This window comes from Vicia villosa, linkage group LG3 (assembly GCF_029867415.1).
Source record: "Vicia villosa cultivar HV-30 ecotype Madison, WI linkage group LG3, Vvil1.0, whole genome shotgun sequence".
Taxonomy (NCBI): Eukaryota; Viridiplantae; Streptophyta; class Magnoliopsida; order Fabales; family Fabaceae; genus Vicia; species Vicia villosa.
In genome coordinates, this window is record NC_081182.1 from 109507060 (window position 1) to 109533738 (window position 26679).

Here is a 26679-nt window from a genome sequence, read left to right on the forward strand (position 1 = left end):
ATGACACCATTCTCGTCAATTCGGAATTCACCTCCTCGACCTTGGTTAATCAATGCCAACTTATCTACCAATTCAACGTCAGATTTCTGTCCGTTTTTAATTTCTTCAAGGATACTATTAGTTAACTTTAACATCCCCAACTTAATGCTATTAGAAGTACTTTCGCATACTAAACTCAAATCTCGGAATTGTTCAATTAAATCCAATTCTCGCACCATTAGCATAGACATATGCAATGACTTCCTGCTCAATGCATCAGCAACAACATTTGCTTTACCAGGATGGTAATTCAAACCGAAATCATAGTCCTTCAAAAATTCTAACCATCTTCTCTGTCTCATATTGAGCTCTTTCTGATCGAAGAGATACTTCAGACTCTTATGATCGCTGAATACCTCAAATCGAGAACCGTAGAGATAATGTCTCCACAACTTCAACACAAACACCACAGCCGCCAATTCCAAATCATGAGTCGGATAATTCTTCTCATGAATTTTCAATTGGCTTGAAGCATAGGCCACTACCTGCTTATCTTGCATCAAAACACCGCCTAAACCCATCAGTGAAGCATCACAGTACACATTGAAAGACTTCGCTGGATTAGGCAAAATTAAGATCGGAGCACTCGTCAACCTCTTCTTCAACTCTTGAAAACCTTTCTCACATTCTGAATCCCATACAAATACTTGCCCCTTTCTTGTTAACTTAGTCATTGGTAATGCCAACTTCGAAAATCCCTCAATGAACTTTCTATAGTAACCTGCCAGACCAAGGAAACTACGAATCTCTGAAGCATTCTTCGACGTCTCCCACTGAGATACTACTTCTACCTTCATAGGATCCACTGCGATACCGTCCTTCGTAATTACATGGCCAAGAAAACTTACTTCCTCCAACCACAATTCACATTTAGACAATTTCGCATATAATTTCTTCTCCTTCAATAATTCCAACACCACTCTTAAATGATCTGCATGTTCTTCATCACTCTTCGAGTAAATCAGAAGGTCGTCAATGAACACTACCACGAACTTGTCAAGATACGGGTGAAATATCCTGTTCATATACTCCATGAAAACACCAGGTGCATTAGTAACACCAAATGGCATAACAGAATATTCATAGTGTCCATACCTCGTTCGGAATGCCGTCTTCTGAATATCTTCTGCCTTCACGCGAATTTGGTGATATCCAGACCTCAGATCAATCTTGCTAAACACACAAGCTCCAACCAACTGGTCCATCAAGTCGTCAATCCTCGGCAAAGGGTATCGATTCTTGATTGTCACTTTGTTCAGTTGTCTATAATCAACACATAGCCTCATTGAACCTTCTTTCTTCTTAACCAACAGTACTGGCGCACCCCACGGTGACACGCTAGGACGAATAAACTTATTCTCTAACAATTCTTCTAACTGTTTCTTTAGTTCAACCAATTCTGATGCTGACATGCGATACGGTGCCATCGACACAGGACTAGTTCCAGGAATCAATTCTATAGCGAACTCCACTTCTCTTTCAGGTGGCAACTCACTAACATCTTCTGGAAATACTTCCGGATACTCATTCACTACCCGTAGCTCACTAGTGCTATCGCCCCCTTTCACTTCCATCGAAGAACACAACATAAATACCACCGCTCCATCATTGACAGCTAAATTCATCTGTTTGACTGACATAGTCAAATCCTCAACACTAACCTCTTCAGGGAAGATAACCGTCTTCGTAAAACAATTGATATGAACTCGATTAAATTGCAACCAGTTCATCCCCAAAATGACGTCAAGTCCTTCAAGAGGAAGGCATACTAAATCCATTCCAAACTTTCTACCAAATATGTCAACAGGACAGTTCAAACAAGCAGAAGAAGTAGTTACTGAACCCGACGCCGGAGTGTCAATAACCATACTTCCATGAATAACAGATATTTCTAATCCCAATCGTTTAGCACAATCTAATGAAATGAACGAATGAGTCGCTCCAGTATCTATAATAGCAACTAAAGGTGTGTCACGGATAAAACACGTACCTTTAATTAGACGATCTTCTGGAGTAGTCTCTGACCCAGACAAGGCAAAGACTTTTCCACCAACCTGATCCTTCTTCGGTTTAGTGCAGTGCGGACTGATGTGACCCTCTTCGCCGCAATTGTAGCAAGTCACAATCTTCATCCTACAATCTGAAGCAATATGACCCACCTTACCACACTTGAAGCATTTCTTCTCTCCACTCTTGCACTCATTCCTTCTATGCCCAGTCTCACCACAATTGTAGCACCTAATGGGAGCACCAGAATCTCCCCCACTAGGCCTCTTCCAATCCCCAGCTCTAGGATTTCCTCTACCATATGGCTTACCTCTATCCATAGGCTTCTTACCTTTCTTGTCAACCAACTCGCGAGAGTGAGATGGCTTCAGCTTAAGGTTATCCTCTTCAAAAATCCTACTACAGTCCACCAAATCGACAAACCGCCGAATTCTCTGGTACCTGATCCCCTGCTTGATCTCATCACGAAGACCATTCTCAAACTTGATGCACTTTGAGAACTCACTAGCCTCGTCATTGTTGTAGTGAACGTAGTACTTCGCCAACTCGACAAATTTTGAAGCGTACTCTGGTACTGTCATATTACCCTGAGTCAGCTCCAAAAATTCAATCTCTTTCCTGCCTCGAACGTCTTCAGGAAAATACCTCCTCAGAAACTCTCTCTTGAACACAGCCCAGGAAACAGCTACACCATCAGCATCCAATTCAGCCCTGGTAGCCATCCACCAGTCATCAGCTTCTTCGGACAACATGTGAGTACCATACCTCACTTTCAGGTTCTCAGCACAATCGATGACTCTGAAAATCCTCTCGATCTCCTTAAGCCATTTCTGAGCACCTTCAGGATCATGTGTGCCCTTGAACAACGGAGGATTGTTCCGCTGGAAACTGTTCAGCTGCCTGTCAGCACCAATACCAGCCCCATTGGCATTCCCTCCCAGTACACCAGCAATCATGCCCAGAGCCTCAGCAATTGCATCGTCGTTTCTTCCTCCTCTTCCAGCCATTGTTCTGCTAAATATAAAACAATATTCATTAGAACAAGATGTATCGATAGTGTCAACCTTACACTATTCGCATACGAGGGATTAACTGACACTAAGACTCTGACTCAAACGACCGACTATGCTCTGATACCACTATTGTAACACCCTTCTAAACCCCGCGGAAATTTTTAATAATTAATCAGAGTAAAAACATATGCACAAGGGTGCCACAGTTATTCAAAATAATTAAATCAACTAAGGTCAAAGTCATGCTTCATTAGGAAACGGTTCACCAAAACATAATCATGTTTATCACAGCGGAATACTAAACATCATCAAATACAACCAAATGCAATCATAATTCAACACCAAATAAAATGGATAGTTTCATAAAAACTCTATAACTATCGTTCCCCAGTGTTACAAATCAGAGCATGACCCAATACAAACGGATAAACTCTACGAGTCATCCTCACCAAGCACTAATGCCGCTACTCCTCAATCTGAAAATGACAACATGTAAGGGTGAGTCTCATTCTCAATTAGTAAATATTATGCAATTCATAAGCAACAAGCATCATAATATACCGTTCACCCAATTATACCTATTCAGATTCACATCCATTATTAATTCACACAATAATAGATTACAACACACATTACAGAAATCCATACAATCATTTTATGACAGAATGCATATGACACAACTGACACTATACATGTGGTACCAATAAACCGTGGAATCAATCCACCTAACCGATCTACGCCTCCTCGAGATACGGCCCACCGACACAATTTCCACACAATGGGAAATATGTCCACCAACGATCCAAACATCACCGGGATCCAACATCAATGCATATGAATGAATGAAACACATATAACATACTTAAAACACACCGAACCACGATGAACAACTCATATCATCACCACATCACCGAATAAGTATGTACATGTTTTCAACATCATTCAAATAGTCATGCATTCATCACAATCATAATAATAACCACAACCAATTCATCATCACATCAATTACATTGTTACACCTATCCCATATTGCACACAATGTCAAATTTTCATCAAGTAATTAAATCAAGCTTTATAGAAATAAAGTCGGCCACTGCCTACATTCATCATTCATCATATAAAACATTTAATTACTTGCACAACGCCCAAAACGGCACTAAAAACGGACCTACAGTTTGAAAGTTACGCATTTTTAAAGAAATGTTCCGTCGCTAACAGCACGCGGCGCCAACACATGGACGCGGCGCAGAACGAGAAAAAGTTACGACTTCGCGGCGCCAACACATGGACGCGGCGCGACCTGAGCGTAACACAGCTTCCTGGTTTTCTGCCTAACGGTTCGCGGCGCAAACAGGGGTTTGCGGCGCGACCTGGCGATTTTGCAGAGTTACGGGTCTGCGTTCAGACTTGCGATTTCACATCCTTTTCACCCAAAAACGATTCCAGACATCATATACAGGCATATAATCATCACACAGTCAATTATACACCATAAAACATCATTATTAGCCAAATAGTTCACACCATCATCATCAATTCAATCCAAATGAGAGTACTCTAACCTAACAATCCCAATATCTAATTGAACCAAACCATACATCAATCTACCTATTACCTAAGATCACATAAGAGATACTAAAAGGAAGAGTCCCCCCTTACCTCGATGAATTTCTTGAATGCTCTCCTTCCGGTTCCACGTTCTTGCCTCTTTCTCTTCTCTTGCTCTTTTCACGTGTTCTTCCTTTCTCCCCAATTGGTTCCTTTTTCTTATTTTATGAAAAATAAAATAAAATAAATTAACCACAACTTAGTAAAAGGCCTAACTAATTAGCACCCCTCTTTTACTATCACCACACCATAAGCCCAATAGCTCTCACTCCCTCATTTTCCAATTAAATCCAATTTAAATTCTCAAATTCCAATTATTTTAATTTAAATCCAAATTAAATTAATAAACTGAAATTATGGGTGTTACAATTGGAAACTCATCCCAAGCACCAATGACTACACAACCATCTCAGACTCAGCAGTAGTGTCTAGAATTCTGGATAATTAGTATTTTGGATAATTATTATTTTGGATAATTAGTATTTTGGATAAGTTGTATTTTGGTACTTGTATTTTGGATAACCTAGTTCTGTCATGAATTATGGTGTACATGTAGTATTCTGCAAATTATGGTGTACTTGTAGTATTCAATGTTATTGACAGATTTTGTTCAATACTATTATGGTTCAATGATGGTTCAATTATGGATAACTATGGAATTTGTATATCCTGTCAATTATGTACAGCTTTTGTACAGAGTTTGTTGAAAATATTACTGTCAAATCTGTGTTCAAATTTGTACAGTTCTTATAACATTACTGATGCTATACTTAAACATAAGTATAGTTCTTATATGGACACATTATATGGACAGTTTATGCAACAAACAGATTTCAATGATAAGCACACATTATGATCACAGATTATATATACACATAATTATGATACAACCAACTATGATACAACATGTGCAACAAACAGATTTCATTGATAAGCATATTAGTACAATTTGTCTCATTGATAAAGTATTACAACTGGAAATTAAGACTGATACATAACTACTTCATTACAAATCCTAACACTAGTCCCACTACTAAAACGAAAATAGACGCAATCGAAATCTTCAAATACTTTATCTTCAAGTTCAAATTACTGATCTTCTTGTTCATTTCATCTTGTCGGATCTTCCCTGCATCAATTTTGAAATTGGCAATTTTCAATTTCTTGTTCAACGTTGAAATCATCTCTTTTGCTCTAGGGCCCATCTCTTCATCATACCAAACAAAGTGATTACATCTCTTGTACCCCTGAATCTACAGAAATTTACAGATGGAAATTAGGATGGAATTTAGGGTTAGCTCGAACTAAAAATTACAGAAGAATAAATGCTTACCTTGTACATCCCACACCCGTAAAAACGGCGTCCAGGGTTTGAATCAGTCCAAGAGGTCATCAAAGGTGCATCAAGACCACACCTACATTCGCCATGGACGGAAGGGGATTTTGTTCTACTACTTGCTTCAGAATAACGAGACATGGAGAATAAGATGAGAGGTCACGAACAAGATGTATTCTGTATGCTGGAAAACGAAAACGAAAATGAAGGCCACGAACAAGGTGAAGAAATTTTGCTGGAAAACGAAGAGAGGTCACGAAAACGAAGATGAAAATTTTTCTGGGTTACGTTACAAATTGGGGATGAAGTTTTGGGTTAGGTTAGGAATCGTTTTTTATTTATAAATACAAAATTATATTCAGAAGTTGTTTTCTATTTTAAATTATAAATTAAATAAATGAAATGACATGGCATAAGTAATTTTAGACAGCTCAGCAAATTACATGTGCCACATATGCAATTCTGGTGGGGGCCAATAAAATTGCCAAAAGTAAGTAAGTTTGGGGACTAAAAGGCTGAGTTTTGTAATAGGGGGTTCAAAAGTTCAAAATAATAAAAATAGGGGGGGTCAAAAGTGCATTTAAGCCTTTTATTTTTTATTGTTATTTTATTAATTAAAACACTTTATTATTAACTTGTATTGGCCGTTTAATAAACTACTTTTTTTTTTACTAAATGATAATAGTTTCTTTTATAGCAAAGGAATTTCACATAAAAAACAAAAATCAAATTTAAATTAATTAAATTTTATTTGAAATATTTATACATCATTAATTAATTTTTTAATTTTTAATGCCATTTACGATTTTAATAAAACTCTTTTTATTTATTTACCTTTTTTTATTAAAGACCAATTTTTAAGATCAGAATAGAGCCTCCAAATAATTTGAGACGGTCCCTTAACCCTTTATAGAGCTTCTTAATTTCCTCCGTTAAAAAATAGAATTAAAGATATATAACAAAACAAAAATAAGTAATTAATAATTTAAACTATAAAATGCCTATTCATTCTATTAAGTATGGACTGATCCGTAAACAATTTTTTTTATGGTAAAGAAAAAAGTATTTAAAGATATATTTTTAAAAAGTAGAATAATACTTTATAAAATAGGTTAATTTATGAAAAAAAAAAACTCTTAATGTGTCTTGAGTTGTATAATTGTGAGATAATTTCAATAATTTCTTTTTTGGAGGACTAGCCATGCACCTTAACGACGTCGTGGCACATTATGCACATTTGTTAATTTATTTCTTCACGTTCACTATACTCGGACCCAAATCACTCCCATTTTCCGAACCGGAATACTAGCGGTACCGGAGCAACCGCCACAGTATGAGTATCTCGGAGCTGATTTCCGAGCTGAGAGACTCATTCCGTCAGAGAGATTTTGATAGAGTCGAAGAAACCCTAATTGCTAGGGAAACGAAGTTGAAGGCGGAGATTGAAGCTAATAAAAGAGAAATAGGGTTATTGAAAGAGGAAGTCCATTTTCAGCAGATAGAAAAGATGACTGTTGAAATGGAACTCAAGAGGATGAAGGAACTTAAAGATGGAGGAGACATTGCATGTACTGTTGCTGAAACGGCAAATGTTAGGGTTAACGGTGCTCCAGGTACTCTCATTCTATCTACTTCTTTCATTATTATGTTTACCTTCTTAATCTTCCAATGTTACTTTTATTATATTTACTTGTTTGCATAAAGAGTTTTGCGCTGGTTTCAATTGGGCTCCGCTAGTGGACGGTAGAATTGGTGTTCAGGATAAGTTGGTCATTCGGCCGAATACTCAGTTTAAAAAAAATGCAATATATCATACTAACAAAACCACTTCCGATATTTGGATCGGATAAATTTGGACCGTGCTTCAATTGATTGAAGCTATTGGAAGTCCACACTACACTTTCAATATTATGGACTTTTCAAATTGTAGTTAGGTATAATTCAACTCCACAAATCTGGTTTGTAAGGTGAGAATTGTCCCTACTTATAGACATATAGTTTACCATGAGATAAGTTTCCCTTCTAAAATAGGAACTAAGGTTCATAATGCATATTATAAAGGGGCTCTAGATAAAGCAAGTTCAAAATGTATGATCTATCATGTCTGTATTATGTCTGGAGCATGGGTGGAACAAAAGTTTAAGAGATTGTTCAATTTTTTTTGGTCAATTCTCTAAGTGGGGACTGTGTTGATAAAAAATATCGAGGGTTTTGTCTATATGAAGATTGCGATGCAACTTTTAAGATGTTGGACTACTTTGTTCAAGAGATTGGAGAGAAAAATCTTATGCAAGTTGTTAGCAAATATGGTAGCAACTACGTTTTGATTTGTAAGAATGTTGTTTGTGAAGATGGCAATAATTAGCCAATCCTCTCTTAGGAGAAAATGATTTGACTGGGGAGCTGTTGTATATGCAGTTTGTGCCGGCTCTCTGCTATTGAGCCAGTGAGACATATTTGAAATTATTCTTAATTCACTACAACTTTATTAGACATCATTCTTTCTTGATTCACTACAGCTTTATTAAACAACATTCTTGATTCACTACAATTGGGCCTATTGAAGATGAAGAGAGTAGGGGTGTTGGAGGAGGAATAACAAGAGTTTAATCAAAATATGAACATAATAATATCGATATAGGGGAACTTAGGAAGTGAATATGTGGCACACCATGATTGGTTAAGTATAAGAATCACTTGACAAAGTGTACAAAATTGTAATTAGTAATCAAGTGATAAGAAAATTTTCTCCATAATGATTGTATTTAAATTTATTTATCCACACAAGAAAGTTATTCATACTTGGGTAGTAACAATTTCAATTCCCAGATACAAATTTAAGGCCACATATTAACAATTTAGGAAAAGAAGTTAAATTTTGAAATCCCCTCCTCTACGTTATAATGCTCTAGAATTATCATGAAAATAAACATGATAATGATGAAACCCTACATGGAGGAATCCGTTGAATCTTTAGTATGTTGTTTTCATGGATGAATGTTCAACTTCTTTACCTCCAATATGCCTTTTTTGTCCTTTTCAAGTTCCAAAATTATGGAATCCTAGGTTTTTTGTTGTTGTTAATAACCCTTAAATAGAGTATCAAAAAAACACGTCGCCGCCTACAAGTCGGAGTGGGAATAGGTCAAGCCAACTAACAGGGACCTACGACCTAACTTATACATGCCTAGGGCTAACTAGGATTTTTTAAAGTGGAAACACTTGGGCTTTTATATAAGTTTATTATATTTTGTATTTTGAATTAAAATACAAAAATAAAACTTAGTGATCTGAAATAAGTTATGAAAATAGATTGAAAACACCTTATGAACAATGTTATAAGTTGTTTTCATAAGTTCTCCCAATAAATTTGTCTCACAAACTTATGCTATTAGGTAACTCAAATAAGTCAATGCAAACAAACTCTTATCGTGGTCCTCCTTTAGTCGCCTAAAATTGTGACATTTAGTTTGCCTTCATTGCAGCCTCCAACACCTTCATTTGTTGGGTTTGAAGGAATGAATTTAGTCCCACATTGCTTAGAGATATGGCCTTCGTCGTGTTTATAAGTGGGAGCAATTCTCACTTAACACATCGGTTTTGTAGGGATGAGTTAGACCCAACTCAAATTCTGAGATGGTATCATCAGAGCCTATTCTTGATCACTTGTTGGACTTCCTGCATCGTCCACGTTTCAGCCTCATTGGGGCCCTAGCGTGACGGGGTGTGTTGGAATTTCCACCCTTATTGCGGTCCGCCCTAGTTGCCTAAAATTGCAGCCGCCTTTATTGCAGTCTCCAACACCTTCATTGTTTTGAGTTTGAAGTGGTGAATTTAGTCCTACATTGCTTAGAGATATGATCAGTGTTGTGTTTATAAGTGAGAGCAATCCTCACTTTACAGGCCGATTTAGTGATGAGTTAGGCCCAATCTAAATTCTAAGACTTTGCAATATCGAGAATCCTACTATTTGATATATGTCTTTATTGCTCCTCCTATTATGAGATTAACAATATAGTTAGACTTTAATGCTCTTCATTTTCATTTTCTAAGCTTGTATAAGTATTTTGTTGGCTAATCTACTTTACTGTGTTGGACTAACATATTGATTTTATGCTAGCAGAAACCCTAGTGAGCCAGGAAGCGGCTTTGAAGTCCGCAATCAAAGAAAAAGTGGGGGAAATAATTCAAGATCAATTTAAAAATTTGGGAAAGCCCAATTTTGACATTACGGTACACGTTGTTAGAGATGAGAAGCCTGGAGAGGAGTTCAAGAAGGTTGGGGTTCATGATGGAAAGGCTTGCCTTGTTGGTGAACAAGGCAAAAAAGACGGTCCAGGTGCTTCAGGTACGCAGATTCTAACAGTTTTCTTTACCTGAGACTATCTATGTGTGCATTCTTTGATATTATTTGAAGAAAGAAAAATAAAAACTACAATATGTTTTATTATTAATGAGGTCAAAATAGATTGTTGAGGCTATATAGGACACAAATTTTGTGATTAGCGGAGTGAAGAAAAAATATTTAGAATGGTTGGTGATTATCTATATAGTCAATTTTTGTCACTGCAGAACCAAACACCTTTAATGCGATTAGTAAATATGAGGTTCAACATTTTATTTAGGTGCTTTAATTTGTGAATTATTTTATAATGCTGAGTTCTTTATCATTTAATTTTCTAGATTGTAGAAAAGGTAACAATGTTTTATGAGGAACATAGACTACTGCTTTGCATTTTCTAAACTTGAAGTATTTTGTTGGCTAATCTACTGCATCGTGTGTTATTGCAAGGTAATGATTTTGGCTCAGTAGAAGAGACTGTGGATGTCAGGGAAGCTACGGTGACGGCAACAATTGAAGATAAAATGGAGGGAATTAGATTGCTGCTTGAGAAGACGGCCAAGAGAGAAAAATATGCTACTACCGAAGTCAAAGATGACAAGATTGATGTTTTGGCCGAGGAGACAAGGTTAGCCAGTGAACCAAGCAAAAAGGCCGGTCTAGGTTCTTCAGGTATGGATATAAAGAGATCAACGCTTATACATCATTCATATTTGAAATGGACATTTGTTATGGGCCAAAAACCTGCTATGATGTTCCTATTAGAGTAAATGGCACATTATTTATACACCTGTAACTGCATCGCCATATAATTAGCAAATCAGATTTACAATTAATAAAGAGATTAGTTAGTTAGAATTATGTAGAAGGCTGTTACAATCCTGTGCTGAGTTGTAACTAAGTTCTAACTATCTCTGTTCAGTCACAACTACATATAAATAGCATCAAGCTATTCATTGTTAGCATATAATCATTTTCAATTGATTTATAACAGACTAAGAAAACATAATTTTCTCTTTTTCATTTCTAGAATTCTCAAGTTGATGAAATCATCACCCTCACTAGATTTCTAATATGGTTTCATGAGCCTATGATCCATATCCATAGCTTTAGACTCTGAAACAGAATAATCTCCACACTAAAAGATGGATCTACAACAATGAATCTCTTTGAAACCTTTACTCAACACATCAACATCAAACAGATAGACGTCTATTTCACTCGCCACCTCTCCCGTTTTGAGCATTACCTGCGTACACTTCCCTCGCGTGATTGTTTGGAAGCCTTCCTCTACTTGATTCTTAAATCTGGAGTAGTTTCAGCGCTCAACCCCAGCTTTTGTACTAGAGGTTTCACAATGAAGTTATGCGTTGCCCCACTGTTGACCAAAACCACCATCAAAACACCATTAATCGTCGCCCGTAGTTTGAGTGTTTGTTATTATTCACCCTGTTGGGTCCTCCATATCATATAGATTCATCACACTAATCTCCCCATCCCACTCTTCCTTAGATTCTTCCACCTCTACTGCCAACAACTTGGCTTCCTCCCCTCCTCCGTCGTCATCAACCAAAATCATCAAACGTAACTGCTTATTTGGACACTGATGGAGGGGATGCAATGGGCCCCCACATTTATAACAAAGGCCCTTTTGTTTCCTATCCATGAGCTCTTGATATGATAGGTGTGTAAAGACCTTACCCCGTGCACCTCCCCTTTTTTCGTCTCCCAGATTGTGTTTTTGATCACATGTTGGGTTACCCCTTAGGCCCATTTCCACTATTAGGCCTACTGTCTTGTCCCCCTTTCACTAGAACCCAATCTATTCCTTCATTTAGCCCCGGGTTGACTTGGTTTGAACCCACTATTTTCGGGTTTTAGGTTCAACCTGACCCACCATTTATCTCCCTTACTACCATCCTAGTGATGTGAATCAATATGGCCCTAGTGAGTGGCCCCATGGCCATGAAACTCCTTACTCTGCCTCTCATATCCTCTTTCAACCTGTGCAAAAAGTACCCTAGGAATTGCATGTGCGACAACCGTCAAATTTTGTTAGAGATAGTTAGAAACTATTAGTTTTGTATTTTCTCTAAATGCTAAAACTGTAACTAACTCTGCTGAGCTGGAAGTTTGTTAGTGCTGAGTTGGAAGTTAGTAAGTTAATTCTATCTCTATATGAAGAGATCTTTTGTATTCTTTCTTATTAAGAGATACAATATAGATTTCTGAATTGGTCTAACAGAATTCTAACATAATTATCTCTTTCTATCAAATTTGAGCGATAAGACGCTAAAATTCTAGGACGTAATCTTCTTCAGTTCCTCGTTGCTTTTGACACTGACGACTTCACCAGCATCTCATTCTCCGACGAGGTTTCCCCTTCAACTTCTACTGTCTTCTTACCCATATGCTTCTTCATCATTTCATCATCTGTAACAGCGCTTCCTGGTTTTCTTCGTTGTACTTTGTATCTCTGCAACGAAGTTGGCTAGCATCACCTTTGTTTTATATATATATATATATATATATATATATATATATATATATATATATATATATATATATATATATATATATATATATATATATATAAAAGCCTCCTAATCAATCCTACTAGTTAAGGAAAAATTTGATATAATAATATTTAGTATTTTTAATTGATACTACTCATAAAGGCTATAAATACTAAATAATAATAAACGAATGTCTCAACATTCCCCCTCAAGGTGGTGCGTATACATCATAAGTATCCATCTTGTCACATACGTTAGTAATTTGAGATCTTCGAAGAGATTTTGTAAAGAGGTCAGCAAGTTGATCCTTGGAATTAACAATGGAGGTTCTGATGGTCCCGGTAGTAATCTTCTCTCTAAGAAAGTGACAGACGACTACTATATGCTTTGTTCTTTCATGAAAAACTGGATTGGAGGAGAGGTGCAAAGCTGACTGGTTGTCACATACAAGTTCCATAGGGCCGACATCACAAAAATAAAATTCCTGTATTAAATGTTTTAATCACAAGAGCTCACATGTGGCATGGGCCTTGGCTTAATACTCAACTTCTGTACTTGATCGAGCAACGACTGTTTGCTTTTTGCTTTTCCATGAGATCAAATTTCCATCAATAAAAAACAATAATCCGATGTAGAGCGTCTATCACTTGCATCTCCTGCCCAATCAGCATTTGAATATCCAATGATATCAGTGTTGCCTCTATCACGAAAAACAAGTCCTTTTCCAGGTGATCCTTTGATATACTTATGGATTCGAATAACTGCATCCCAATGGATGGCACATGAAAAATTCAGGAACTGACTAACTACACTGATTGGAAAAGATATATTAGGTTTAGTCAAGGTAAGATAGTTCAACTTTCCTACAAGTCTTCGATATCTTTCTGGATCAGTATATGGCTCCCGCTGAATAGGGAGAAGCTTTACGTTAGGATGCATAGGAGTGTCAACTGGTTTGCAATCTGTAAGACTTGTTTCTTCTAAAATATCAAGAGCATGCTTCCTTTGAGAGATAACAATACTTGACTTTGATTGAGCTACCTTAATTCCTAAAAAGTACCGAAGAGGACCCAAATCTTTAGTCTGAAAATTCTGAAATAAGCGTTGTTTTAAGGCCTTGATACCCTCAAAATCATCACCTGTAATTGCAATGTCATCAACATAAATCACTAGATAAATATATTTATTTGAGGAGCATTTGGCAAAAACAGAGTGATCTGATTCACACCGGTTCATTCCAAATTGTTGCAACACTTTACTAAATCTTCCAAACCATGTCTAAGGTGATTGTTTCAAGCCATACAAAGACTTGTGTAATTCAACTACCTTCATCATTAAAGTTCGTGCTCCATATCAGCAATTTTGGCTTCCATGGTTGTTGTCTTCTTTTGCGACATTCACTTGTAATCCTCCACCGGTCCTCTCCACGCACTCGGCAGTTCGGACCAATGTTAGGGCTCTAATTAAGTGATGACATTAAAGAGAGAAAAAATGTAGTAAAAGGGCTGTTATTATTGATTGAAGGAATTTAGAGAGGATTAAAGAATTTCGCTGCCACAGAGCTAATGCTCCTATGGAGGGCTAAACGCTCTCCTTTCAATGATTACACAATGATTCTCTAAAAGTAACTTTCTAAATCCCTTTCTAATCTTTTGTGCATCCAGCCTAATAGATTTCAAGTAACTGAATAATATATTTCAAGTATCTTAAAATTATAAGCACTAATCTCTTTATATAAGGCTATTTTAATCTAATGGACCTAACTAATGGACTAAAAGCCCAAATATAAATGACTACTAATAATAGTAAAATAACTTATTTACAACAAGAACTTTGATTGATATAAGAGAAATCAATGACGTTGAGGTAATTATAAACAATGTTGCGAGGATTTAACTTGCCATCCCAATAATTGAACCTGACACCCACCAAATAATGGTTGCTATTACTTTTATGTCTTTGCAAATTTTTTTGAAATTTATTTTTTCGTTTACTGGAAATTTCAAAAAAATCCCAGAATTTTTTGGTAAAAATTACCAAATTTTCCGAAAAGTAGTTCATATTCGACCAAAAAATAATTTTTTTTACACTTTTGGAAATTTTAAAATTTCTGGTAAACTATAGCACATTTTGAAATTTCCGGTAGTGTTAAAATTTTTTTTTTTCCGTAAAATTCATCCTGAACATTTAAAAATAAACTATCGGAAATTTTGGATAATCTACTGAAAATTTCGTTCTTGGCACTACCAAATTTGTTCATGAGTATTTTTGCCATTATAAAAATATTGGGGGTGCCGGGTTCAATTTTTGAGATGACAGGTTAAATTCTCCAATGTTGCATAAAGAGAAACTTAATTACTTCATGTGTTATTGAAAATATCGAGTCCCAACGTTTATTAGAAGCCGTTTAGAAAAACTATGATGCCTTTTGGGCCACCCTTGATTAACTTTGGAGCTCAATATACTCAATTACACATAAATGTATTCTCATTTCTTTATAATTTTCAATAAGAACTTTGACTAATATGTAAGAGAGATTGACGACGATAATGGTAATTATAAACAAGATTGCATAGAAAAGAGACTACTTCACGTGTTATTAAAAATATTGAGTGCCAACGTTTATTAGGAGTAATCTAGAAAAACTCTGCTGATTTTGGACTGCTCTTGATTGACTTTGGAGCTCATTATATGCAATAACACATGAATGTATTCTCTTTTCTATGTAATTTTGCAGATAAATTATGCTCATCTTCATCATTGTCTCCTACATTGATAGTAATTCATATGTTAAATAAAAAATTATAAAATATATCTCAGATTATCTTTTCTATGTTATTTGCCATCTTTATATGATTATATCTAATTTTGATTTATATGTTGTCTTCTAATATCAACTTCTATCAAAATGTTATTATAATAGCACTATGGAAAAGTCATTGATTAATATTATAAAAGAAAAGGTAAATAAGTTTATGAAGCTAGTAATTAACCAACTTTTCTATCAATGATTGATCCCAATATTGATGTGACTGCCGTAAAAGTTAATGCTCAATACATCTTACATAATATTCAAGTATATATTCAAACAATTCATCCCCATTTAGTAAGTTTCTGAATCCATCTCTGGATGCAGCATTCTAAACTCTCAAAATTTCTAATTTAAATGCAACAGTGCAATTATCTTGAGTTCACTAATTTAGATATAATCCATCTTTCTCGGTGAAAATTCCTTTTCTAATCAATTAGGAACCGTTGTCCCCTATGTGGAGTTAATTGAACAAAATCACAATGCTTAGAAACTTATATGGAATGCACATAACTTGGATTTTATTCCTAGTAAAAATTTATGGTTCTTGATTCATTTCATACCTTATAATATCTCTTTTCCAAGAAACAAACTAATTTTGCCAACACTTTTGTCCTTATTCAAACCCAAATTAGCGTGTAGTGAATTCAAGTTACATCTATCCATAATAGAAACCTGTTAGGAACCCTCTTCTTTTAGATGGTTCTGAGATAGAAGTAACAACACAAATTGGGCCTAGTGGATCTAAGGTTTATATACATGTAAGAGAAAGAAGGCACTTAAGGACATATGAGAGGGTTATGAACTGCCAGTAGGAGAGAGAATTGGTCTTAACCAGTTCTGTTAGACTGTGTGAATAAGATGATTTGAAGACGAAGTTAACTGATGCTAACCGGGGGTGGAGAATAGAGGTACAAATGCGTTGTCCGGATTACCGGAAAATGGATAATTAAATGCGTTGATGTCATATCCGGTATGGCAGAAAGGAAGTTTGATACAGGAAGAAGTTCATAGCGACAAAGTGTTGTTAAAGATCATTGAGGTAGAAACAAAACCGGGCTTCACTTACAAGCAAGATGTGCTATTCTATGAAGGACGATTAGTGCTATCAGCTCAGTCCAAAATAATTCCAGTTGTTAGAAGAATATCACACCACACCCTTGGGAAGACATTCAGGTTTTTACCGTACTTATAGGCGTTTGGCAGCCAACGTTTATTGGATTGGTATGAAGCAGTACAAAAGTATGTCAAGTCGTGTGATATTTGTCAAAGGAAAAAGTACCTAGCCACATCGCCGGGGATTTATTGCAACTGTTACCTATTCCTTCAGCTCTTTGGAAAGAAGTATCGATGGATTTTATTACGGGACTACCAAAGTCAAGAGGATATGAAGCTATATTAGTGGTGGTGGTCCGACTCTCTAAGTATTGCCATTTTATTCCGTTCAAGCGCCCTTAAACAGTGGCATAAACGTTTGCAAGAGAGGTAATACGGCCGCATTGTTTGCCTACAGCCATTGTAAGTGACAGTGATCATGTGTTTGCTAGTAACTTCTGGAATGAGTTATTTTGATTGCAATGTACTCACTCCGCTGAAAATGAGTTCAGCGTACCATCCAGAAACTGATGGGCAAACCGAGGTGGTGAACCTTTGTCTCGAAACCTACCTTTGCTGTTTTATTCCTGATCAACCTAAATCATGTATTTTGTGGGTACTGTGGGCTGAGTTCTGGTTCAACACGACATTTCATGCATCAACTATATATGCATTCTTGATTGTTACTCTGAAAACAACCGAGTATCATCTCCGAGGAGTATTGGGATAAATGCAATTTGCTTAGGGTTTTTGTTATGCAGGGCATTACATTATGTGCTTTTTTGTCGTAGGTTGAAGGCTGTGTTTGTCATAATTATGATTAGCGGAATTAGTGTACTCAAAGTCCCTGTAGGTTGAAGAATTGAGGGAAAAATTTTGGTGGTATATTTTTTATTGTTGTATAACTTAACCTTGTTTTTGGAAGTGTAGAGAATGTGATACATGAATTAATTGGCAGCCATGTTTATGCATATTTTGTAAAATTTAGGTACTTTAGAATCAGTACCTGCAACGATTCTCATTTGAAGTCATGTTAACTTTATATTCCTGTTCCATTAAACAGCTGCTACCGATCATTCCTTTTGGTGGTTTATTTATTTATACTCCTTATCATTCCATTTTCCAAGCTCCACTTCAACTTATGCAAAGAGCACACTCTTTTTATTGGTCCACTAAATTTATGTGGGGCTGCATGATTGTGTGAAATCCGTTTGGATAACCGATAGAAGAGTGTGTTGCTAGCATAAGTTGAAAAGAGAGTGATGAAGATGAGCGTAATACAAACAACATTGAATAGAAAAGAGACTAATTCATGTGTTATTGCAGGTAATTGGTTGACAAATTCTTCAAGAGTAGTTCCGGAAAACATCGCCACAAAACTGGTTGAAACTGAAAATTCTTCAAGAGTAGTTCCGAATAATATCACAACAAAACTGGGTGAACCTGGAAATTCTTCAAGAGCAGTTCCGAAAAATTTCGCAACAAAACTGACTGAACCTGAAAATTCTTCACGAATAGTTCCGAAAAACTTCCTAACAAAACTGGCCGAACCTGCTAGAGTTATTAAAAGAGATTTTGCTTCGTCTATTGCGGATGTTTCAAATTATTTGGATGGCTTAGAGAATAATAGTTCCTCCTCATCCAGTTCTAGTTCATCTTCTGGCGAGTTTGATATCTCCTCTTTTACACCCGTTAAGAGAACTAAGCTGAGCCAAGGTAAATAGATAGGAAAACATGCTTGGCATATAAACTTTTTGTTGTATGAACAGCAGAAAAATGGCGGGAGAAATCAAAGTTTGGAGGAAGGTTAGAGAGAAAGACGAAGGATAAACAAAATTGTCGTATTTTTTGATCGTCAAGTTTTAGGGTAAACTTGATTGTAAATTATTAATGCTAGTAAAATGTCAAGTGGATTCACGAGGAGACCAAGTTCTCCAAGTGCTCAGTTTTTCCACCTGATGTCAGTTCCTTTGTGATTTCAGATCCTAATGTTTTGATTTATGCCGCCTTCAAAAAAGAAAGGGGAGCACAAAAGAATGAATATAAGAGGACTTTGATTTGTATGCAGATAGTAAATTGGCCCCATCTATTGTGCATCTTTTAAGAGGCTAGTGCAATCGATAGATAAACTTAAAGAATATACTTTTATACTTTTCTGCTGAGCTATATAGTTATTTATCTCTATCTATTTATGCTGCATATATAAAGATTATCAAAAATAAAATATTGCATTAATTAGAAAGAAGACATATTTATTACAATTTCTCAAATTTACGTTCTGTTCAGGCTGGTCAAAATAGTATTTCCCAAATTTACTTTCTGTTTCGGGCTAGTTAAAATAGTTTACTTTATTACAATGAGATGTCTTCTCTAAAAGAAAAAGGCGTCAATACCAAAACGCAGTGGCGTAGATTTAGTCCTGCACTAGTGTCGATTAAAAAAAGTACATTGCAACATCAAAAAAGAATGTAATACAATACACCATCTTTGTTCACCTTGATTAAATAGTAGAACCATATCACTGTCGAACAACAACTTATACAACATCCTTTATCACCTTGATAAAATAGTAGAACCATATCATTGTCAATAACAGAAGATGTTCTATGTGCAATTGTAATGATTGTGCAATTGTAATGATTGTGCAATCAGAAAAATGTTGTCAAGAGTTTGCTGTATCAAATTATCGGTAGCTAGGTCAACTGATACAGTAGCTTCATCGGGTAACCACTACCTTTCTTTCAAACTTATAACTTCTAGTCTAGTTTAAGTTCTGTTCAGTTTCAGCTCTCAACTTCCAAAACCAGTGTTTGATCTCCTTGTGTATTCTGCAACTAGTTGAGCAAGAGATGAAGATTTGTCCTTAAGCAACTTCTTTGGTGAATCATATTCCTCAATAAGCCCTATATGATCGGTATGATGAAAAATCATGCTCACAATTATGAGTAAAAAAAAATTGTAACAAACATGGAAGGAACAACATGTTCTTACCTTCACTGAGAAATAAAACCATGTCGCTATCGAGGATTGAAGTTATTCTATGAGCAATGGTAATGACTGTGCAATCAGAGAAATATTGCTTAACTGTCTGCTGAATAATATTATCTGTTGCTGTATCAACTGATGCAGTTGCTTCGTCAAGCACTAATATCTTGCTTTTCTTAAGTAAAACACGGCCGAGGCAAACCAACTGTCTTTGACCCATGCTCCAGTTTTCTCCATTCTCAGTAACTGCAGATCACATCATGGATGATGCTAAGTAATATATTGCATAGAATTGACTTCTAATATGAAATAGAGGGAGTATATATGTGCTTAAAATTTTGAGAAGTCCAACCTGTTGAGTCGAGCTTTCCTTCTTTCTTCCTCACTTCATCTCCTAGTTGGCACATATCTAAAGCCTAAAATATTTCATAAGATATATTAGTTTGTATAACTTGCAGTAAAGGGATCGGTTGTTTTTTTAATTCAAGCAAAACCAATTTACCTCCCAAATTTGTTCATCTGTGTACTCTTCCAGCGGGTCGAGATTACTTCTTACAGTCCCTTCAAACATTGTTGGATCCTGAGGTATTATGCTGAGTCTGGACCGTAAATCATGGATTCCAATCAACGAGATGTTGATGTCATCTATCAATATTTTTCCGGCGACAGGCTCAACAAGTCTGAAAAGTGCTTGCACAAGTGTTGATTTTCCACTTCCAGTTCTTCCAACAATGCCAGTTTTTGCTCCGGCGGTGAAAGTGCATTTTAGTCCACGTAAAACAAGAGGCAAGTGAGGAGCATATTGAACCTGTACAATGCCTTATTAAAAGATATCTGCAAACTAGAGTACCTTGAGACTTGTTTGGATAAACAACTAAATTAAGTGCTTATACAGTAAGCGCTTATCATATAACTGTTTCTGTATAAGCTATTTTTATAATAAAAGATAAAATAAAGTCAAACTATAGCTTTTGGAAATAAGCTGAAAACAGTTTATGAAATGTTAGAAGTTGTTTCTATAAGCCCTCTCAAATAGTCTTTCAAGTGCTTATGCCGATAAATAAATTTAAATAAGTCAACCCAAACAAGTCATTGTAAGTAAATATATAAACCAAATGTGACATTCGTGTACTAGTTTAGCAGTGATACACCATTTATAATTTTTCATAAGAATGATAAGTTTGTTCATCCAACCATTGCATAATAACTGTATAACATCAATTACTTGTGTCAAATCTCATAAAACGTAAGAGTTACGTAACCTAATGATTCTCTTTTTCATGCGATTTACTAGTGTATATGATCTTGACATATCTCAATGACATGTTAAGTAATTTTAGATCTATCAATAGGTTTTGATATCATTTAAATTGTTATTGAACGGTGTAGTACCTGTAAATCCTGGATACGAACCTCTCCGGATGATGGCCAAGAAAGATCTGGTTGATTGTCTTTTATTACAAGAGGTGCTTCACTTGGGATGGAAGTGTACTGAAGTATTCTTTCTACAGATATAATTTTATTCTCCAAATTGCAAAGAAACCAAATTAAATTAGTTTGTATAGCATTTAGACTAATCCCGTATGTAACAGCCAATCCCGCAATACCTGGAAAGGAATAAAGTTTTATGCCTGTCATGATTCAAGATGAGCATGCGGGCCTTGTAAATGTATGTAAATAGAAATTTAAATACTCACTAGGATCAGCAATTGAACTTGGAAAAGATACCAAGAAAACCAAGCAGAAGGCAAATATGGTAGAGGATAAAAGATCCAATCTGAAACTCAACCATTCCATTGCACTAGCACTGTATAACTTAGGTTGGGAATACTTGTCTATCAATTGCATATTCAATTCAGTAAATCTTGATTCTTGCTCAAAACTTCTTATGGTTGTTGATCCGGATATCGTTTCAGAAAAATGTTGTATAACAGGTGCTTGGCATACACCAGTTAATCGTGCCAATTCTCGTGCTGATGCTGAATAGTATCGCTGCATGTAGAGAAGCATTATGTTGCTAGGCATAAATAACGCTAATATTTTGTAACTTTTTCCCACTAGTATAACATCATTTATTAACAATGGTACTTCTGTAAATGAAACCAATTTTATCATAAAAGCTAGTACACTCGATGATCACCTGGTACCAAATGCAAGCTGCCATGACAGGAATCAATATTATGAACACTTGCCATGCTGCTTGAGACATCACAGCAATAATTCCCAATAGCTGAACCATATTGTAGGTGAAACCCCATGCTAGATTTGAAATGTCCGTATCTACTGTACTTTGGTCAGACGAAGCCTAAATAAAAGGGTCAAGTTAAAATTTAGACAAGCAATTACATTCAATATGGTCATTTCGATTAACAGAGAAAAGAAAAATTATGCACTGAGCAATGATGGGATCCGGATCGCCTCCAATGATAATACCATGAAGTTTCACACAGGAGGCTCATTTTATATATTCACTAAATGAGATTTAAACAATCTCGGCCATTGATTTAAATCAGACAGTCAAGATCAGTAACTGCATAGTATTTAAGGCAGCTAATCTGTTTCCACAATGATGCGATAAACAATTTCAAATAAACCAATGAAAAATTATTGACATGTTATGGCATACTCTATTAAGAATTCTTCCACTTGGGGTGGAATCAAAAAATGACATTGGCGCTCGAATGAAGCTCAAATGCATTTGATTGAAGAGCATGGTGGCGGTCTTGTATCCAGCTATCGCAGCAAGAACGGCTCTGCCAAGGGTGCCAAAGGAACTTCCAATAGCCAAAGAAACATAGACAACCATCAGAGTAAGGTTTCCAATATCAGGTTCATCAGTTGCAGAAACAGGAGTTGCCAAAGCCATCCAGTAGTTGCTTGCAATTTGTAAAACCACAGTGAGTATCTGTGAAAGCAATAGGAAAGGTACAAGAGCTCCTCCATAAGCTATTGTTATGTATTTCCAAAACACTTTAAACCCAATACTACCCTTTTCACGTTCTTCGTCTTGAACAAGTTGGCCTTTCGGCACAATTGTTTCATCTAACTTGCCATTTTGATCATCTACTATTTCGATTTCTTGCTCAAGTTCAAAATCATTTAATGAACCTGTGTCTTCTCCGGTTATACTCGATGTTTTAAATGTAGGCCTTCTCTCTAAAGACTTAACTGAAGACAACGCTGCTCTATGTGCGCCTACAAGTTCCATAAAATCAGTTCCTGACGTAAGAATATCATTGTATTTTCCTGATTGAGTTATTCTTCCTTCTTTCATGACCTACAGGAATTGTAAGAAAGAGAAAAATACGCAGAAAACAGTAAGCTATAATGTTTGAAACTTGATTAAGGAGCATGATGAAATATATAAATCACTCACAAGTATCAGATCAGCATCAGGTAAGAACTCTACTTGATGTGTTATGTATATCACTGTTTTTGTTTTCAAAAGGCCAAGCAAACACTCCTGAAACAAGATAGTAGTAAATGTAAAGTTACATAACCCCCCCAGCCAAAAGCATAATCAAACCGGTGAATTTTGTTTGACGATTGAAATATATCATATATCACAGGAATAAGAACAATCCGAATCCTTGATGTTATAACTGTATATGTTAGAAGAGCAACCTCGGTTTAAAAGAAAACAGATACAAATAACAGAAACAAAGAACACATGATATTTGATCACCGAGTTCAGCCAATGGTGCCTGTTTCTTCGACAGAAGAGCGGCTGCAGCAAGTTTCTATTATTCAAGCTTAGGGTTTACAACTCGAGTTTAAATACTACAGTCTAGTTTATAAGATTACCTATGAACCGCTCGAGCTACCTCTCTATTTATGAGAAAAACTAAGGGCAAAATATGCTATTGGAATTTATAGAAATCAGAAAGATAAAATTCCAAGAAATTTAGCATTCTAAAATTACTTTATCATTAAAAGGACAACAAGAGAATGTACTGAAAACAGTAGAGTTAAGAAAATAGTACCTTAAAGATATGGGATCCTGTATGAGCATCAACAGCACTAAAGGGATCATCGAGAAGATATATATCGGCATCTTGGTAAAGTGCACGTGCTATTTGTACTCTTTGCTTCTGTCCACCACTCAAGTTAATTCCCTTCTCTCCAATAATGGTCTGATCACCAAATGGTAAAACCTCTAAGTCTTTCTTCAAGGAACATGCTTCGAGCACCTTCTCATACTTTTCCCTGTCCATCTCTCTCCCAAACAGTATATTCTCTTCTATCTTTCCACTCTGTATCCATGGTGATTGAGCGACATAGGCCTTTGTTCCATACACCTTCAAGTTACCAGATACCTTTGGTATTTCACCTATTATACAAGAAAGTAAACTCGACTTGCCTGATCCAACAGTACCACAAACAGCAACCCTCATACCATGACAAACTCTAAGGTTTATGTTTTTCAAATTTGTATCGACAGAAGAAAAATCCCAAGAGAAATTTCCATCTACTATTTCAATTGCTATATCAGAACTACCTCGTGGAAGCTTCTCCACTACATCAGTCTGCAAATCATCTAGACGAAGAAAAGTGACAATCCGATCGAGGGAAACTTTGGTTTGCGCAATCATTGAAATTGTGTCAGGAATATTATAGATAGGCATTTGAAGAATTCGGAATGTTGCAAGAGCGGATAAGATCTTTCCTGATTCAAGTGGAATTCCTAGAAGAACACAGGCACCGAAAGTGACCACAGCAACAAAGGTCGGTGCGTTAAAGAAGAGAAATCTAACAATTGCATTACCAATAAGAAATTTTTTTAGCCACGTCTCCTCTAACTTCCTAAGCTGAATAATCTTTGATAAGAACTTCATCTCCCATGCTTGCAGTTTGAGAATCCTCATGTTCATTAGAACCTCAGACGTCGCCTTCATTCTTTTATCCTTGAACTCCATTAACTTAGCTTGGAACCTCTCTTGCAGTGAAGTCACAGGAAGGTTTAGCAACATCACAATAACAGTTGCAGCAAAAGCAGCTACCGAGGCAACCCCGACACTTCTATGAAGAATAAACAAAGCCAAAGAAATTTGTAGAACAGCCATCCATATATCATGCATATACCAACAAAACTCGCCTATCCTTTGCGCATCAACAGTCATTAAGTTGATTATTCCGCCACTGCTATGTCCCTCTTTTGATTGACAAGAAAGTGTCAAACCTTTAGCATAGATCATTGACACCAACATTGCTTGCATCCTAACTCCAACCTGTTGAAACTTAAACGTCCAGTGCCTTTGCGAAAGACACTCAACAAGCTTCGCCGCAATAAACGCCATTGCCAAAACATAGCCTTCATTTGTAACCTTGTTTTCATCATTGAGATATTGAACAAGGTTGTCAATAAGGTAAGGTCCTACATAAGTAGCACACACGTACAAGAATGCAAATATACCAGATATAAGAATCCCTTCCCATGTCGATAAAAACAGCACCTTGGCGAGCTTCATAGTTGTTACAGTCCTAACATTACCACACTCCAACTCAAGGTTTTTTCTAAAAGTTGAAAAAGTTCCACAGGCAGTGTCATTGGCAGAAAGAAGTGGAAGGTCTTGATGGTTTAAGGTCTTTTTACTCCCTAATGTTATTAGTGGGGTCATCCATGAGAAAGTAAGAATGCTGAAAAATCCAGCCTTTGAATAACTGGTTAAAATTTCATTTCCTCCTAACTTTTTGGAATCAGAATCGCCGTTGCCGTTCAAAAGGGACTCTTGAAGAGCATGATTAGTCATATTGTTAACAGACTTCCAATATAACAAAGAAAAAAAAACCTGTAATAGAGGAATCAAACAAACTGTTTTCACTATACTGACATGTTATAGAGCAAGTAAAATGTTATTGGGTAGAAAAGATGCTATTCATGGATTACAAGTCAGAAACAAAGCAACAAAATAGAGTGGGAAGGATTTACCTGTGTTCAACCAATTCTTCTGAACACTAAGCCGTCATTGTGGAATCCATTTCTTTCACTGATGATGGCAACATGTGAAAATTGGTTAAAGGAGAAAACTAAGTTCCAAAGCGAAGCAGTAATGGTTGACTTGTTGACTATACTCTAAACCAAGAGTTATGTTCTTTGCGTCACATCGTTAAGGATGTTGATTTCAACGCGATACTTTTGTCACATAGTTCATGTGCGTCACGTCACATCTTACGTTATACTAGTTTTTAATTTTTCTTTAGGTGCAGAATTTTTTTTATAATTTTTATTCTTCCTTCTATCCCACACAATAATTTGGAGATGGACACCTGTAGAAAAATTAGTTCTAAAAATTAGTCCCACAAGATCCACTACTTAATTTTTTAAAAATATTTGAACACAATCAAAAACCAATATCTAAAAGAGATTGAAGTTTATTACAATAGGTGTTTATGTTGTTCAAATTGTCTTTAATTTGTTGTGTGCATTACTTTTTTATTCTTTAGAGATCATCGGTGAAAATAAAAATGTCCATAAAATTTAAAAAGTGTATTTTTAGACACAACCTAGTTCATACTCAATTCTTTTACAAGCGAGTCACAGTCTAATTTTTGATAAAAAAAAAATACAGAAATGCATCTTTGTAACAACATACAGAAATATACCTTTGAATGGGGTTTCAATCAAATATGCATCAGACTTTTCCCTTCCTCATTTCTAGCAAAACTATTATAAATCACTATGAAGCTTCTCTATTCAAGTGCATTTTCTACTTCAGTTAATTCAAGTGGTTCTTAACATCCATTCAATCCAAGTGATTCAACTTTCTTTAAATTCAAATACTTTATTTTCTCTGCATGCATTAAGAAATAAAAATATTAAGTTGTGTATTCCATAACTCATTACTAGGTTGTTATACTGAGCATTGTGTTTTGTCCCATTTTTCGTACCCTGTGTTTCTGTCATTTTCACTTTTTTGAGTTGCATGAGA

The 26679-nt window shown here is 35.9% G+C and overlaps 3 protein-coding genes across 3 annotated transcripts; 1 reads left to right on the forward strand and 2 right to left on the reverse strand.

Annotated features, from left to right (window-relative positions):
* Positions 1 to 5665: 5665 nt before the first annotated feature.
* Positions 5666 to 6257, reverse strand: LOC131658786 (uncharacterized protein At4g04775-like). Its single transcript, XM_058928041.1, has 2 exons — positions 6001 to 6257; positions 5666 to 5920 (listed from the first exon to the last, which is right to left on the reverse strand). Exons 1-2 carry the CDS (start codon positions 6142 to 6144, stop codon positions 5666 to 5668), a joined length of 399 nt encoding a protein of 132 aa, XP_058784024.1. The 5' UTR covers positions 6145 to 6257.
* A 960-nt stretch (positions 6258 to 7217) lies between these two features.
* Positions 7218 to 18871, forward strand: LOC131662298 (uncharacterized). Its single transcript, XM_058932039.1, has 4 exons — positions 7218 to 7616; positions 10127 to 10351; positions 10796 to 11017; positions 18092 to 18871. Exons 1-4 carry the CDS (start codon positions 7337 to 7339, stop codon positions 18487 to 18489), a joined length of 1125 nt encoding a protein of 374 aa, XP_058788022.1. The 5' UTR covers positions 7218 to 7336; the 3' UTR covers positions 18490 to 18871.
* A 322-nt stretch (positions 18872 to 19193) lies between these two features.
* LOC131662297 (ABC transporter C family member 3-like) lies at positions 19194 to 25889 on the reverse strand. Its single transcript, XM_058932038.1, has 11 exons — positions 25680 to 25889; positions 23734 to 25539; positions 23127 to 23213; positions 22377 to 23027; positions 21891 to 22055; positions 21448 to 21742; positions 21143 to 21357; positions 20253 to 20558; positions 20103 to 20166; positions 19757 to 19996; positions 19194 to 19668 (listed from the first exon to the last, which is right to left on the reverse strand). Exons 2-11 carry the CDS (start codon positions 25498 to 25500, stop codon positions 19556 to 19558), a joined length of 3903 nt encoding a protein of 1300 aa, XP_058788021.1. The 5' UTR covers positions 25501 to 25539; positions 25680 to 25889; the 3' UTR covers positions 19194 to 19555.
* Between the last annotated feature and the right edge of the window lie 790 nt (positions 25890 to 26679).